Genomic DNA, 17,322 nt, shown 5'->3' with positions numbered 1-17,322 from the left:
CAAAGAAATTGCTTAAGTTATCTCCAATGCATTGATGAGGGATTTTCAGAGAGAAATCACATATTAATTGCCGAAGTCATTTTCAAAACTGATCTCCAAAAAATCCATTGCCGTATCGATTCCCATAGCATCTTCCAAATTACTTTTCAGGAAAGTGGCTAAGGAATACACAAATGAATTATCGCAAGAAATTCAAAATGAATTGTCTGGGAAATATCAAAAAATGTTCGACAGAATCATTGGAGGTACTCCAAAGTATATGTTAGGGGATTCGCTTGGAGTTTCTGGGGGGTCTCAAGGGGCTTTCGAAAGGCTTCATGAGATTTCAGTTATGAGTGTCAGGGGTCTGAAGTTGTTTCCAGAGTTCCAAATGGACTTCACTAGAATGGAAATCTAGATTTTTATGTTACTGTTAAGATATATAAACTTATATAAGTACCTTTCTTTACAACATTTAAATCTGGTTCTCATCTGGGCTGAAGCCTTACCTGAAATGAAAAAAAAGAAATTTAGCCAAAAGAATACAGTTGAAAGAATTTCAACAAAAACTTTATAATTTATGAGTTCCTCTCATTGTCAGGATAGTCTTATCTGACATAGCTCAGTTCAAATATACAGACTTTCAAATTGCAGCAATATGTAACATAAATCCCAGGCAGCAAATTTATCACAACTATTCAGACGAACCAATTAAAATCATAAATGAAAAGAAACATAGGTACCATAATTCATTGCCAGACAATTTGCTGGGGAATACTCCGTATTTCACTTACGTCACCACCACCATCCATACTTGGCTCCACCCAGCTTTAAAAGCTACTTTCCAGCTAACCTCTACCCCATGGAGCCAATTCTTCCACCTCGTCGAACAAATCTGTCTGACATATGCATGCTCGTTACATACATATCTGCTACTTGCTGCTGGTGCTACTGAAACTCGTTGCTTATTTTGGCTGCTGCTATTTTATATGCGGCTACATAGCTCATAATCCTGGTTAGTGCAGATGCACTTTGCATATGTGCTTGTCACAGTTTCAGAACCAAAAAAAAAAGTAAGCGAATCAAAAGACATCCCATATGCAACCTCATCCCACAATCTTTGGTCCACAGCCAGCCAGCCAGCAGTTAAGAGCGTGGCATCAGGCAAATTTGTTACGCGTGTATCACTGAACCGCACACATGGGGATTTCTTCCACCATAAGCTTGTTCAACTCCGACCGTCATCGTCGTCTACGTCGTGTCGGTGAACTCGGAAATATCAACCACGGAGACACCGACAGCGACAGTACTGTAGTCCAGAGGCTTAACATTACATTCATACGTCCTATATCCTGTTTGCAAGTGAAAGCAAGTGCAAAGTATGTCGGTCGGTCGGAAGGTACACCACCGCGTTGTCGTATGTTGGAATTGCCATCGCACAGAACATGAAATCGAAAAGAAAATCGTGCACCGATGCCCCACCGAAAGGAAGAAAAAAATAAAGAGATGCTTCAAGTTGCATGCAATAGCTAGTCATATGGAGTTCGCGTACAGGCACAGTAACTGTGAAATGGGCACAATGTTGCCAGTTTTCGGGGAATTTTCGGAAATCAAGAATTAAGCAGATTTGGATTGGATTTGGATTGGATTTGGATTGGATTTGGATTGGATTTGGATTGGATTTGGATTGGATTTGGATTGGATTTGGATTGGATTTGGATTGGATTTGGATTGGATTTGGATTGGATTTGGATTGGATTTGGATTGGATTTGGATTGGATTTGGATTGGATTTGGATTGGATTTGGATTGGATTTGGATTGGATTTGGATTGGATTTGGATTGGATTTGGATTGGATTTGGATTGGATTTGGATTGGATTTGGATTGGATTTGGATTGGATTTGGATTGGATTTGGATTGGATTTGGATTGGATTTGGATTGGATTTGGATTGGATTTGGATTGGATTTGGATTGGATTTGGATTGGATTTGGATTGGATTTGGATTGGATTTGGATTGGATTTGGATTGGATTTGGATTGGATTTGGATTGGATTTGGATTGGATTTGGATTGGATTTGGATTGGATTTGGATTGGATTTGGATTGGATTTGGATTGGATTTGGATTGGATTTGGATTGGATTTGGATTGGATTTGGATTGAATTTGGATTGGATTTGGATTGGATTTGGATTGGATTTGGATTGGATTTGGATTGGATTTGGATTGGATTTGGATTGGATTTGGATTGGATTTGGATTGGATTTGGATTGGATTTGGATTGGATTTGGATTGGATTTGGATTGGATTTGGATTGGATTTGGAATGGATTTGGATTGGATTTGGATTGGATTTGGATTGGATTTGGATTGGATTTGGATTGGATTTGGATTAGATTTGGATTGGATTTGGATTGGATTTGGATTGGATTTGGATTGGATTTGGATTGGATTTGGATTGGATTTGGATTGGATTTGGATTGGATTTGGATTGGATTTGGATTGGATTTGGATTGGATTTGGATTGGATTTGGATTGGATTTGGATTGGATTTGGATTGGATTTGGATTGGATTTGGATTGGATTTGGATTGGATTTGGATTGGATTTGGATTGGATTTGGATTGGATTTGGATTGGATTTGGATTGGATTTGGATTGGATTTGGATTGGATTTGGATTGGATTTGGATTGGATTTGGATTGGATTTGGATTGGATTTGGATTGGATTTGGATTGGATTTGGATTGGATTTGGATTGGATTTGGATTGGATTTGGATTGGATTTGGATTGGATTTGGATTGGATTTGGATTGGATTTGGATTGGATTTGGATTGGATTTGGATTTTGCCTTTGCCTTTGCCTTTGCCTTTGCCTTTGCCTTTGCCTTTGCCTTTGCCTTTGCCTTTGCCTTTGCCTTTGCCTTTGCCTTTGCCTTTGCCTTTGCCTTTGCCTTTGCCTTTGCCTTTGCCTTTGCCTTTGCCTTTGCCTTTGCCTTTGCCTTTGCCTTTGCCTTTGCCTTTGCCTTTGCCTTTGCCTTTGCCTTTGCCTTTGCCTTTGCCTTTGCCTTTGCCTTTGCCTTTGCCTTTGCCTTTGCCTTTGCCTTTGCCTTTGCCTTTGCCTTTGCCTTTGCCTTTGCCTTTGCCTTTGCCTTTGCCTTTGCCTTTGCCTTTGCCTTTGCCTTTGCCTTTGCCTTTGCCTTTGCCTTTGCCTTTGCCTTTGCCTTTGCCTTTGCCTTTGCCTTTGCCTTTGCCTTTGCCTTTGCCTTTGCCTTTGCCTTTGCCTTTGCCTTTGCCTTTGCCTTTGCCTTTGCCTTTGCCTTTGCCTTTGCCTTTGCCTTTGCCTTTGCCTTTGCCTTTGCCTTTGCCTTTGCCTTTGCCTTTGCCTTTGCCTTTGCCTTTGCCTTTGCCTTTGCCTTTGCCTTTGCCTTTGCCTTTGCCTTTGCCTTTGCCTTTGCCTTTGCCTTTGCCTTTGCCTTTGCCTTTGCCTTTGCCTTTGCCTTTGCCTTTGCCTTTGCCTTTGCCTTTGCCTTTGCCTTTGCCTTTGCCTTTGCCTTTGCCTTTGCCTTTGCCTTTGCCTTTGCCTTTGCCTTTGCCTTTGCCTTTGCCTTTGCCTTTGCCTTTGCCTTTGCCTTTGCCTTTGCCTTTGCCTTTGCCTTTGCCTTTGCCTTTGCCTTTGCCTTTGCCTTTGCCTTTGCCTTTGCCTTTGCCTTTGCCTTTGCCTTTGCCTTTGCCTTTGCCTTTGCCTTTGCCTTTGCCTTTGCCTTTGCCTTTGCCTTTGCCTTTGCCTTTGCCTTTGCCTTTGCCTTTGCCTTTGCCTTTGCCTTTGCCTTTGCCTTTGCCTTTGCCTTTGCCTTTGCCTTTGCCTTTGCCTTTGCCTTTGCCTTTGCCTTTGCCTTTGCCTTTGCCTTTGCCTTTGCCTTTGCCTTTGCCTTTGCCTTTGCCTTTGCCTTTGCCTTTGCCTTTGCCTTTGCCTTTGCCTTTGCCTTTGCCTTTGCCTTTGCCTTTGCCTTTGCCTTTGCCTTTGCCTTTGCCTTTGCCTTTGCCTTTGCCTTTGCCTTTGCCTTTGCCTTTGCCTTTGCCTTTGCCTTTGCCTTTGCCTTTGCCTTTGCCTTTGCCTTTGCCTTTGCCTTTGCCTTTGCCTTTGCCTTTGCCTTTGCCTTTGCCTTTGCCTTTGCCTTTGCCTTTGCCTTTGCCTTTGCCTTTGCCTTTGCCTTTGCCTTTGCCTTTGCCTTTGCCTTTGCCTTTGCCTTTGCCTTTGCCTTTGCCTTTGCCTTTGCCTTTGCCTTTGCCTTTGCCTTTGCCTTTGCCTTTGCCTTTGCCTTTGCCTTTGCCTTTGCCTTTGCCTTTGCCTTTGCCTTTGCCTTTGCCTTTGCCTTTGCCTTTGCCTTTGCCTTTGCCTTTGCCTTTGCCTTTGCCTTTGCCTTTGCCTTTGCCTTTGCCTTTGCCTTTGCCTTTGCCTTTGCCTTTGCCTTTGCCTTTGCCTTTGCCTTTGCCTTTGCCTTTGCCTTTGCCTTTGCCTTTGCCTTTGCCTTTGCCTTTGCCTTTGCCTTTGCCTTTGCCTTTGCCTTTGCCTTTGCCTTTGCCTTTGCCTTTGCCTTCTCAATTTTTTTTTTCAATTCTCCACGAGTTCGGACATAGTTTTTCCAACTTCTATTTCTGAATTTTCTCAACTGTGGAAAACCATTTCCAGTTCATATTTTTTTTTATTTCTGAGAAAATTTGCGTTCATTGTAAAAAAAAAATACTTTGTTTCTTCGATTTTATGATTTTGATTTTATTATAAGCTTTGCCGGCCTACCAATAGTCAATATCAAGGTCGTACCATAGTTTCAAAGAACTAGGAGGACGTCCTTGACATTTTGTAAATAATTTAAGTTTACCAACACACTTAAATTACACATTTATGATCCAATTGTTGAACATTGACATTGCCTTAACCTGTTAGCATGACTGCCAGATTGTTTTTTTTTTCAATTTGAGGGGCGTTGGAGTTCAGATTTTTAGATGAAATTTCATTTATTTCAAATGGGATTTCAGAGGCGTTCCGGGGGGTTTCAGAGGATTTAATGGGCGACCCAGGGACTATCAAGGTGTTTCAGGAGGTTTCAGGGACCTGATACGGGTGTTGTAAGGGAATTTCAGAAACGTTCCTGGGATTTTAGGGGCATTTTATGTGATTTCAGAGGTGTTCCAGGGATTTGAAGGGGTTTTAGGGGCGTTCCTAGGAGTTTCAGAAGGTTGCCGAGGGGTAACTGGGTCTTTCAGGGACATTTCATGGGATTTCTGTGGTGTTGCAGGGGTTTCAAGAGGCTTCATGTGTGTTCCAGAGGATTTAGGAGGGCTTCAACGGGTTTCAGGGATGAACCAGGTGGTTGCTGGAGGTTTCGGGGGGAGAAACAGGGGTGTTTAAGGGGGTTTCAAAAGCATTCCCGGGGTTTGTTTCATGGGCGTTCCAAGGAGTTTGAAGAGCTTGAAAGTGCGTAAACAGGGTTCTCGGGACCCCCTGGGACATTTCATGGGATTACAGAAGTGTTCCAAGGGTTTCGAACAGCTTCATATGTGTTCATAGGATTCCAAAAGCATTCCAGCGGGTTTCAGAGGTGAGCTCAGGAGGTTTCAGAGGTGTTGTAGGAGTTTTCCGAAGAGATCCCGGGTTTTCAAAGACATTCCATGTGATTGAGAAGGTGTTCCAGGGATTTCAAGGAGTTTCAGGGGCGTTCCAAGGAGTCCGCGAGACTCAGAAGCTGAGCATGAACTGTTAATAAAGTGTTAGCATGAACGCCAAATTTTTTGTTACAATTTCAGGAGCGTTTCAGCTCCATTTTTTTAGGTGGAATTTCAGGTATTTCAGATGGAGTCAGAGAAGTTCCAAGGACGTATCAGGAGGTGTTATAGAGGATTTCCAAAACGTTCCCGGAGTTTCAGGGACATTCCATGTCATTTCAGAGATGTTCGAGAAATTCCAAGGAGTTTCAGGGTCGCTCCAAGTAGAGGTGTGCGCCGCCGCGCCACGCCGGCGCCGCCGTCGATTATTTTTCGGCGCGCCGCCGCTTACGCCGCCGAACTCCTATTTTCTACGCCGATCTCAAAAACGCATTGAAAAATTATATTATTTCTTGCATCTGCAGTCATCTGCATCTCATAGCATTTGTAAGGTCGTTTTCAGTGGTGGTCCATTTTTATAGTCCAAATTTATAACAGTTCTAAAAATTTGGAACGCTAAAAATAGATCAAATTACGCTCAGTTTCACCGGTAGTTGAAAGTTTGTTTTGAAAGTGAAAATGTTTGTCCTTTGAGTTAAATCGAGTATACAAAGATATCGGGGGTTCCTAAAGATAACTGATGGCTGTAGAAGGAATCTACGGACTCCGAAGATTGAAGAAAATGCTAGTGATTCTAAAAACATTTTTTTTGTCGTGTTCATCTCCAGAAGAGTTTAAATTTCTCAAGCAACACTTTTGAGGATTCTTCCAGCAGTTTCGCCAAGAATTGCGCCAGGATTACCTCTGGAACTCTAGAACGTTCTTCTGGAATTCCGAGAGTTTCCTCCGAGACATCCCCTAGGAGTTTCTCCGGGCATTGCTACAGAAGTTTCACTGGGACCTTTTCTAGTACTTCATCTAGAAATTCCTCTAAAAGTTACTCCGGGTATTCTTTTAGAAGATCCTCCGGCAATTCCTCTACAAGTTCTTTCTGGGAATTCCTCGGAGCACCCCCGGGAATTCCTCCTCGAGTTTATGAACGAGTTGATCCGGGAATTTCTTTACGAATTTCTACGGGAATTCCTTTAAGAGTTCATAGAAATATCACTGGTAATACCAGAAGTTTACTCCGGTAATTCCTCTAGAAGTTCTTCCGGGAATTCTTCTGAGAGTTCTTCCTGTAATTTCTGTAGCAGTTCCTCCTGGAATTCTTCCAGAAGTTTCTTTAATATTTCTTCCTGAAATTCTTCCAGAGGTTTCTCTGGAATGTTCTACAAGTTCCTGTGGGAATTTCTCTAGCATTTCCTTCAGGAATTCCTCCATTAATTCCTCCACGAATTCCTTCGGGGATTCCTAACCGATTTTTTTTTCGGGAATTACACAAAGAGTTTCACCGTGACTGTCTCTAGAAGTTCTTCCGTTGCCTTTGCCTTTGCCTTTGCCTTCTCAATTTTTTTTTCAATTCTCCACGAGTTCGGACATAGTTTTTCCAACTTCTATTTCTGAATTTTCTCAACTGTGGAAAACCATTTCCAGTTCATATTTTTTTTTATTTCTGAGAAAATTTGCGTTCATTGTAAAAAAAAAATACTTTGTTTCTTCGATTTTATGATTTTGATTTTATTATAAGCTTTGCCGGCCTACCAATAGTCAATATCAAGGTCGTACCATAGTTTCAAAGAACTAGGAGGACGTCCTTGACATTTTGTAAATAATTTAAGTTTACCAACACACTTAAATTACACATTTATGATCCAATTGTTGAACATTGACATTGCCTTAACCTGTTAGCATGACTGCCAGATTGTTTTTTTTTTTTCAATTTGAGGGGCGTTGGAGTTCAGATTTTTAGATGAAATTTCATTTATTTCAAATGGGATTTCAGAGGCGTTCCGGGGGGTTTCAGAGGATTTAATGGGCGACCCAGGGACTATCAAGGTGTTTCAGGAGGTTTCAGGGACCTGATACGGGTGTTGTAAGGGAATTTCAGAAACGTTCCTGGGATTTTAGGGGCATTTTATGTGATTTCAGAGGTGTTCCAGGGATTTGAAGGGGTTTTAGGGGCGTTCCTAGGAGTTTCAGAAGGTTGCCGAGGGGTAACTGGGTCTTTCAGGGACATTTCATGGGATTTCTGTGGTGTTGCAGGGGTTTCAAGAGGCTTCATGTGTGTTCCAGGGGATTTAGGAGGGCTTCAACGGGTTTCAGGGATGAACCAGGTGGTTGCTGGAGGTTTCGGGGGGGAGAAACAGGGGTGTTTAAGGGGGTTTCAAAAGCATTCCCGGGGTTTGTTTCAGGGGCGTTCCAAGGAGTTTGAAGAGCTTGAAAGTGCGTAAACAGGGTTCTCGGGACCTCCTGGGACATTTCATGGGATTACAGAAGTGTTCCAAGGGTTTCGAACAGCTTCATATGTGTTCATAGGATTCCAAAAGCATTCCAGCGGGTTTCAGAGGTGAGCTCAGGAGGTTTCAGAGGTGTTGTAGGAGTTTTCCGAAGAGATCCCGGGTTTTCAAAGACATTCCATGTGATTGAGAAGGTGTTCCAGGGATTTCAAGGAGTTTCAGGGGCGTTCCAAGGAGTCCGCGAGACTCAGAAGCTGAGCATGAACTGTTAATAAAGTGTTAGCATGAACGCCAGATTTTTTGTTACAATTTCAGGAGCGTTTCAGCTCCATTTTTTTAGGTGGAATTTCAGGTATGTCAGATGGAGTCAGAGAAGTTCCAAGGACGTATCAGGAGGTGTTATAGAGGATTTCCAAAACGTTCCCGGAGTTTCAGGGACATTCCATGTCATTTCAGAGATGTTCGAGAAATTCCAAGGAGTTTCAGGGTCGCTCCAAGTAGAGGTGTGCGCCGCCGCGCCACGCCGGCGCCGCCGTCGATTATTTTTCGGCGCGCCGCCGCTTACGCCGCCGAACTCCTATTTTCTACGCCGATCTCAAAAACGCATTGAAAAATTATATTATTTCTTGCATCTGCAGTCATCTGCATCTCATAGCATTTGTAAGGTCGTTTTCAGTGGTGATCCATTTTTATAGTCCAAATTTATAACAGTTCTAAAAATTTGGAACGCTAAAAATAGATCAAATTACGCTCAGTTTCACCGGTAGTTGAAAGTTTGTTTTGAAAGTGAAAATGTTTGTCCTTTGAGTTAAATCGAGTATACAAAGATATCGGGGGTTCCTAAAGATAACTGATGGCTGTAGAAGGAATCTACGGACTCCGAAGATTGAAGAAAATGCTAGTGATTCTAAAAACATTTTTTTTGTCGTGTTCATCTCCAGAAGAGTTTAAATTTCTCAAGCAACACTTTTGAGGATTCTTCCAGCAGTTTCGCCAAGAATTGCGCCAGGATTACCTCTGGAACTCTAGAACGTTCTTCTGGAATTCCGAGAGTTTCCTCCGAGACATCCCCTAGGAGTTTCTCCGGGCATTGCTACAGAAGTTTCACTGGGACCTTTTCTAGTACTTCATCTAGAAATTCCTCTAAAAGTTACTCCGGGTATTCTTTTAGAAGATCCTCCGGCAATTCCTCTACAAGTTCTTTCTGGGAATTCCTCGGAGCACCCCCGGGAATTCCTCCTCGAGTTTATGAACGAGTTGATCCGGGAATTTCTTTACGAATTTCTACGGGAATTCCTTTAAGAGTTCATAGAAATATCACTGGTAATACCAGAAGTTTACTCCGGTAATTCCTCTAGAAGTTCTTCCGGGAATTCTTCTGAGAGTTCTTCCTGTAATTTCTGTAGCAGTTCCTCCTGGAATTCTTCCAGAAGTTTCTTTAATATTTCTTCCTGAAATTCTTCCAGAGGTTTCTCTGGAATGTTCTACAAGTTCCTGTGGGAATTTCTCTAGCATTTCCTTCAGGAATTCCTCCATTAATTCCTCCACGAATTCCTTCGGGGATTCCTAACCGATTTTTTTTTTCGGGAATTACACAAAGAGTTTCACCGTGACTGTCTCTAGAAGTTCTTCCGGGAATTCATCTGAGGATTCTTCTGGGAATTCGAACATCTTCGAGAACACTTTTACGAGTTTCACCGGGAAGAAGTTCCCCAGGTAAGTTCACTACGAGTTGCTCTATAAGTTTTATCTAGCAGTTGCACTGGTTAAGCCGAATTTTCATCCGAGAATTCCTTTAAGAATTCCCCGGAGGTTCTTCTAAAAGGTCTTCCAGAAATTCCTGTAAAGTTCCTTCAGTAATTCCTTAAGGAGTTCCTCCGAGAACTCTTCTAAGGAGTTCCTTCAAGATATCTTCCGGGAATACATCCAGGAGTTTCCTCAAACGCTCCTCTAGGAGTTCTTCCAGCAATTTCTTTAAAAGTATCTCGGGGAATTTCTCTAGAAGTTCTTCCAGGAATCCCTTTATGAGTTCAACCGGGAGTTTCTCTACGACTTTTTCCGGGAATTTCTTCATGAATTTCCTGGGATTTCTTCTAGGAGTTTCATCGGGAATTTCTCTACAACTTCTCTCAGGAATTTATGTGGGAATTCATCCGGGAATTTTTAGGAGTATCTGCGGGAACTCCTCTACGAGTTCCTCTACGACCTCCTCTATGAGTTCCTCAGGGAATTTCTTCACGAGTTTCTTCGGGAATTCCTCAAGGAATTCTTCCGAGAATTCTTTTAAGAGTTCGTCCGGGAACTCATCTAGGAATATCTCTGCTAGTATTTCTACGAGTTCTTCCTTGAATTCCAGTCCAAATTTCTCCGGCAATTTCTCTTGGAGTACCTCTGAAAATTCCTCCTAAAGCTCCTCCGGCAATTTATTAACTAGTTGCTCTAAAAGTATTTCTGAGAGTTGCACAAGGAATGGCCAGAGTTTCCTCCGAAAATTCCTCTATGAGTTCCTCCGGTAATTCCTCTAAGAATTCCTCAGGAAATTCCTCTAGGAGTTCTTCCGTGAATTCCACTGAAAGTTCCTCCGGCAATTTCTCTAAGAGTTCTTCTAAAATTTGTTTCCGGAATTCTTCCAGGAGTTTATTCAAACGTTCCATTAGGATGTTTTTTGGAAATTCGTTTAGGAGTTCATCCGGGAATTCCTCTAGAATTTCTTCCGGGAATTTCTTTAGGAGGCCATTCACCATAACAATTATTTCAAAAAATTGAAAAAAAATGCGAAAATAAAAAATATATAGCTAAACCGTAACTATAACTACACTCCCGTTCAAAAGTTTGGGGTCACCCCCTCAAAAACATGTCATTTTTTTAGGCCCATATCTCAGCCAATTTGCGTCCGATTTCAAAACCCTAGGTTTCATTCAAAAGATAATAAGTCAAAGAAACTTTGAACATGATTAAAAAGAAACTTTTTTTGGGCGGTATTTTCGACTGGATGTCACCTGGTATCTTCAATTGTAATGGCTCGGCAGTCTTATTAAAGAATTAAGCGAACTACAATGTTCTCGCTCCGACGTTTCGGTCCTGGTTTGGGACCTTCTTCAGGGATCTATAATTTATTCACAATAAGGACAATAATTGGACTCGTATTTGACATATAAAGTTACACATAAAACAATTTTACAAACATAAAGGTGTTTAAATTTACATTTTTGTAGTCTGTTTTAAATTACTTACAAAGAATTGTTCGCTCTTGTCCTAATACTTTTAGCCTGTCGTGTTGTCCTTTTCGTTCAAACATTTGTGGAATCCTATTTTGTGTTATAATCTTAATTTCAAATTGTCTGTGTTATAAAATCGTCTACTCACTGTTGTAGGTGTACTAAACGGTCAACGGTATTGTATGTTGTTCTAGTAGCGGGAGTATTTGGCGTTTTCTTTGTACTGTTTCACTGTCGGGTGTAGGCGAGTCTAATGTTTTCCAGTTTTTTAAGATGGTTCCTGATTCTGATTTTGTGTTTGTGTTAGTGATGTGTTTGGTCTATTGCTATTAGTGTTATTGTGGTGATGGTACTTTTTTAGTGTGTGCATGATTCCTGTATAACTAATACTTAACCCGTCCGTATCGGTCCGTTTGTTTATATTTTTCGTCGTCAGAATGTGGCAAATTTCTAGGATGGGAAGTCTCGTTGGTTTATTGCTGGTGTCTAGTATTGTTGGGTTGGAGTAGTCGAATGTGTGCCCTGTCGTTGCGCTGTGGTGCATTATAGCCGTCCTTTCTTTCCATTGGTCAAGTTGTATCTTTTTGTAGTCGTCATCTTGCATGTCCATAATTTTATCGAGTTTGTTTTTGTCCGATTTGTGTCCGTAGAGTCGTGTCTGTAGTTTGTTCGTAGTTAACCCTACATACATAGCTTCGCATTGTTGACATCTTAGGCTGTATATGACGTTGCTCCTCTGCTGCTTTTCGGTTGTCCCTTTCATGCGCGTGTACATCCCTTGCATCGTGTTGTTGTTGTAGTGACATATTTTTATGTTTGCATATTGCCCTGTCTGTTGTATGTGTTTCGTTATCAGCGGTGAAAGCTTGTCGATGTATGGGATTGATCTGTATATCGTCTCATCATTATTGGTTTGTTCCGTCCGTGTTCGTGTCATGTTTCTGTTGTTGATCATTCTGTTGATTAGTGTTATGGGGTAGTCATTTGCTTGGAGTTCCTCTCTGATCGTCTGGTTCTTCTCCTCCTGTGTTTTGATCGTCGAAAGTTTGTTTACCCTTTCAATGAGGTTGTGTGCAACATTTGTTTTTAGGTGTATTGCATGCATGGAGTGGAAGTTCAAAAATCGGCCCGATGCGATCGGTTTTTTGTACCAATCGGTTGAGAACGTTTGGTTCTCGTGCCGAATGACTAACACGTCACGTGCGAAGCTATGTATGTAGGGTTAACTACGAACAAACTACAGACACGACTCTACGGACACAAATCGGACAAAAACAAACTCGATAAAATTATGGACATGCAAGATGACGACTACAAAAAGATACAACTTGACCAATGGAAAGAAAGGACGGCTATAATGCACCACAGCGCAACGACAGGGCACACATTCGACTACTCCAACCCAACAATACTAGACACCAGGAATAAACCAACGAGACTTCCCATCCTAGAAATTTGCCACATTCTGACGACGAAAAATATAAACAAACGGACCGATACGGACGGGTTAAGTATTAGTTATACAGGAATCATGCACACACTAAAAAAGTACCATCACCACAATAACACTAATAGCAATAGACCAAACACATCACTAACACAAACACAAAATCAGAATCAGGAACCATCTTAAAAAACTGGAAAACATTAGACTCGCCTACACCCGACAGTGAAACAGTACAAAGAAAACGCCAAATACTCCCGCTACTAGAACAACATACAATACCGTTGACCGTTTAGTACACCTACAACAGTGAGTAGACGATTTTATAACACAGACAATTTGAAATTAAGATTATAACACAAAATAGGATTCCACAAATGTTTGAACGAAAAGGACAACACGACAGGCTAAAAGTATTAGGACAAGAGCGAACAATTCTTTGTAAGTAATTTAAAACAGACTACAAAAATGTAAATTTAAACACCTTTATGTTTGTAAAATTGTTTTATGTGTAACTTTATATGTCAAATACGAGTCCAATTATTGTCCTTATTGTGAATAAATTATAGATCCCTGAAGAAGGTCCCAAACCAGGACCGAAACGTCGGAGCGAGAACATTGTAGTTCGCTTAATTCTTTAATAAGACTGCCGAGCCATTACAATTGAAGATACCAGGTGACATCCAGTCGAAAATACCGCCCAAATACCAGGAACCATGGCCAATATTTCCGGAATCAGTTTCTACCATCAACTTCAAGACGCATACGGCCATGATATCGTGAAAATGTTCAAGGAGTATGCAAACAACAACAGAAAATTGGCGAACGCAATAACGAGAAAGGAGTTCCTAATCCGATGCCGCAGCAGCGGTTTGGTCCCAAATCACATCATCAACACGTTCAAATGCACTTTCTCGTTACTCGAAGCTCAAAGTCCTTATACTGGAAAGCTACAAGGAATCCTAGACCGTTTCCAGAGGTCTGTACTGAACGTCGAAATACAGAACACGTTCAACAAAATCAGTAAGCTCACGTCCCAACAATCCGTCCTCAAGCAACATATCATGAGTGCAACTCCTGGTGGCACCCACGCGCAGTTTCTCTTCCTTCAAGAAATCGCGTATCATTCTACACTCAACAATAGCAGACGACGTACGGATAAGAAGTACAAGGCGTTACTTGACCGTACAACCACCACACACACGGGTCCGTCGTTGAACCAAAAAGCGATCCTGAATGCCACTGATGTCAGCCTGCCCAAAGATATGGAAGTCTTATTAAGCCTGGGTCCAAAATTTGCGGTAGAGCCACGCAGAACACCTATATCGCAATACTTTCATCTCATAGCGGACGTGGAAAGTATCATCAACAGCAACCCGGACCGATCCACCCAGGAGAACACCAGGGCTGGAGTGGTTAATATCATCCAAAACCACATAAATCGATCAGGTTCAGGCGATACGCTGTCATCTACGAGGAAATTCTGTACCAAAGCTATGAAAACTGCAGAAGCATTCCTTAAACAACACCCAGAGATTTGCATCCTGCAGTCAGACAAAGGGAACCGGACAGTGGTCATGAGATGCGAAGACTACGTTGCGAAAATGAACCACTTACTAGCAGATACCTCGACCTACGCTACGATGACGTCAGACCCCACAAGCAAACTACAAAAACAAAACAACAACTTCGTCACCCGGCTAGCCGATTTGGATTTAATCGACGCAAAAACAGCCAAACGTTTGCGAACGAACACAGCAGTATGCCCACGAATTTACGGCCAACCAAAGGCGCACAAAGCTGATTTGCCATTGCGTCCCGTGGTCCCTACGATGACAGCACCCAACTACCAACTCACAAAGTACATCGCGAACATCCTCCAAACATCAATCTCCGTCCACTACAGCATCAACAGTTCGTTTGAATTCAGCCAATTCATGAATGAATGTACGATTCCCCCCGGCTACATCATGGTATCGTTCGATGTGGTCTCACTTTTCACCAACATTCCATACGAACTGGTGAGAAAGGGAATCATCAATCAATGGGATAACATCAAAACAAAAACCACAATCAACCTCGACCTCTTCTTGGAAATCGTCCAACACTGTGTTGAATCCAGCTATTTCAAGTTTGGAAATCAACACTACAAACAAATAGCTGGTATGGCTATGGGAAGCCCACTATCACCCGTCTTGGCAGAAATTGTCACAGACGCACTGATAGAAACGGTAGTCACAACACTACACATCATGATCCCGATCATCAAGAAATACGTCGATGATCTGTTTCTTTGCATACCGCAAGAGCAAATTCACGATGTTCTGCAAGCGTTCAACAGCTACCATCCCAAACTGCAATTCACGGCAGAGGTAGAAGAAAATCAGCAACTTCCCTTCCTGGACGTGTTAGTCATTCGGCACGAGAACCAAACGTTCTCAACCGATTGGTACAAAAAACCGATCGCATCGGGCCGATTTTTGAACTTCCACTCCATGCATGCAATACACCTAAAAACAAATGTTGCACACAACCTCATTGAAAGGGTAAACAAACTTTCGACGATCAAAACACAGGAGGAGAAGAACCAGACGATCAGAGAGGAACTCCAAGCAAATGACTACCCCATAACACTAATCAACAGAATGATCAACAACAGAAACATGACACGAACACGGACGGAACAAACCAATAATGATGAGACGATATACAGATCAATCCCATACATCGACAAGCTTTCACCGCTGATAACGAAACACATACAACAGACAGGGCAATATGCAAACATAAAAATATGTCACTACAACAACAACACGATGCAAGGGATGTACACGCGCATGAAAGGGACAACCGAAAAGCAGCAGAGGAGCAACGTCATATACAGCCTAAGATGTCAACAATGCGAAGCTATGTATGTAGGGTTAACTACGAACAAACTACAGACACGACTCTACGGACACAAATCGGACAAAAACAAACTCGATAAAATTATGGACATGCAAGATGACGACTACAAAAAGATACAACTTGACCAATGGAAAGAAAGGACGGCTATAATGCACCACAGCGCAACGACAGGGCACACATTCGACTACTCCAACCCAACAATACTAGACACCAGCAATAAACCAACGAGACTTCCCATCCTAGAAATTTGCCACATTCTGACGACGAAAAATATAAACAAACGGACCGATACGGACGGGTTAAGTATTAGTTATACAGGAATCATGCACACACTAAAAAAGTACCATCACCACAATAACACTAATAGCAATAGACCAAACACATCACTAACACAAACACAAAATCAGAATCAGGAACCATCTTAAAAAACTGGAAAACATTAGACTCGCCTACACCCGACAGTGAAACAGTACAAAGAAAACGCCAAATACTCCCGCTACTAGAACAACATACAATACCGTTGACCGTTTAGTACACCTACAACAGTGAGTAGACGATTTTATAACACAGACAATTTGAAATTAAGATTATAACACAAAATAGGATTCCACAAATGTTTGAACGAAAAGGACAACACGACAGGCTAAAAGTATTAGGACAAAAGCGAACAATTCTTTGTAAGTAATTTAAAACAGACTACAAAAATGTAAATTTAAACACCTTTATGTTTGTAAAATTGTTTTATGTGTAACTTTATATGTCAAATACGAGTCCAATTATTGTCCTTATTGTGAATAAATTATAGATCCCTGAAGAAGGTCCCAAACCAGGACCGAAACGTCGGAGCGAGAACATTGTAGTTCGCTTAATTCTTTAATAAGACTGCCGAGCCATTACAATTGAAGATTAAAAAGAAACTTTTTCAAAAAAATTTGTATGTAAACTTAACCCAAAGTTGCCAAATTTTCTAAAAAATGAATATAAACTTACGGCAGTGTCGCTGGAAGTTGGGTCAACAAAATTTTAAGATGAGAGCGGTAATATGACCCATTTTCTATTAGCTTTCAACTGCTTTTTACAGAACGTAGCTAAAAAATCTAGAAAAAAAGTTATTAAGTAAATTAATCCTTGATGTCATCGACCAAAAGTTTGGGGTCACCCCTCAAAATGCTGTATCGGCCAAAAGTTTGGGGTCACTATCGTAAAACATGGAAAAGTGATTTGGTGATATCTTTGTCATCTTTCATTCAATTTTAATTCTTCTTGGCTTATTTGAAACAAAATGAATGATACTTACTGCTTAGACATTGAACCACACATATTTGTTGAAATTTACATACTAAACCTTAACGTAAAGTTGCCTCATTTTTTGAAGCGTGGTAAAATGTGCTAACTTTACATAACATTTTTATATACAAAAATCGTTAAATACGTTAAGTCGAAGACATCAAACGTAAATTTAGTTAATTATCTTTGAAATGAGCCAAAAATAATTAAAATTGAACTATAGATGACGAAGATATCACCAAATCACTTTTCCATGTTTTACGAAAGTGACCCCAAACTTTTGGCCGATACATCATTTCGAGGGGTGACCCCAAACTTTTGGTCGATGACATCAAGGATTAATTTACTTAATAACTTTTTTTCTAGATTTTTTAGCTAAGTTCTGTAAAAAGCAGTTGAAAGCTAATAGAAAATGGGTCATATTACCGCTCTCATCTTTAAATTTG

The 17,322-nt window shown here is 41.3% G+C and overlaps 2 protein-coding genes across 3 annotated transcripts in view; one reads left to right on the top strand and one right to left on the bottom strand.

Moving 5' to 3' along the window:
- The window catches only part of LOC109411435 (exostosin-1), a 703,630-nt gene that overhangs the window by 621,741 nt on the left and 64,567 nt on the right, over nucleotides 1-17,322 (bottom strand). The gene's annotated exons all lie outside the window — the stretch shown is intronic.
- LOC134289524 (uncharacterized) lies at nucleotides 12,912-16,492 on the top strand. 2 transcript variants are annotated; one of them, XM_062855438.1, is made up of 3 exons: nucleotides 12,912-12,991; nucleotides 13,050-13,123; nucleotides 13,252-16,492. In XM_062855438.1, exon 3 carries the CDS (start codon nucleotides 13,399-13,401, stop codon nucleotides 16,012-16,014), a length of 2,616 nt encoding a protein of 871 aa, XP_062711422.1. In that variant the 5' UTR covers nucleotides 12,912-12,991; nucleotides 13,050-13,123; nucleotides 13,252-13,398; the 3' UTR covers nucleotides 16,015-16,492. The 2 variants fall into 2 exon arrangements, with proteins under 2 accessions (XP_062711422.1, XP_062711421.1); XM_062855437.1 differs by having other exon boundaries at nucleotides 13,050-16,492.

The sequence above is a fragment of the Aedes albopictus genome, chromosome 3 (genome assembly GCF_035046485.1).
Source record: "Aedes albopictus strain Foshan chromosome 3, AalbF5, whole genome shotgun sequence".
NCBI classification, from domain to species: Eukaryota; Metazoa; Arthropoda; class Insecta; order Diptera; family Culicidae; genus Aedes; species Aedes albopictus.
The sequence above is the reverse complement of the archived record's forward strand: the minus strand, read 5'-3'. Positions and strand labels throughout refer to the sequence as shown.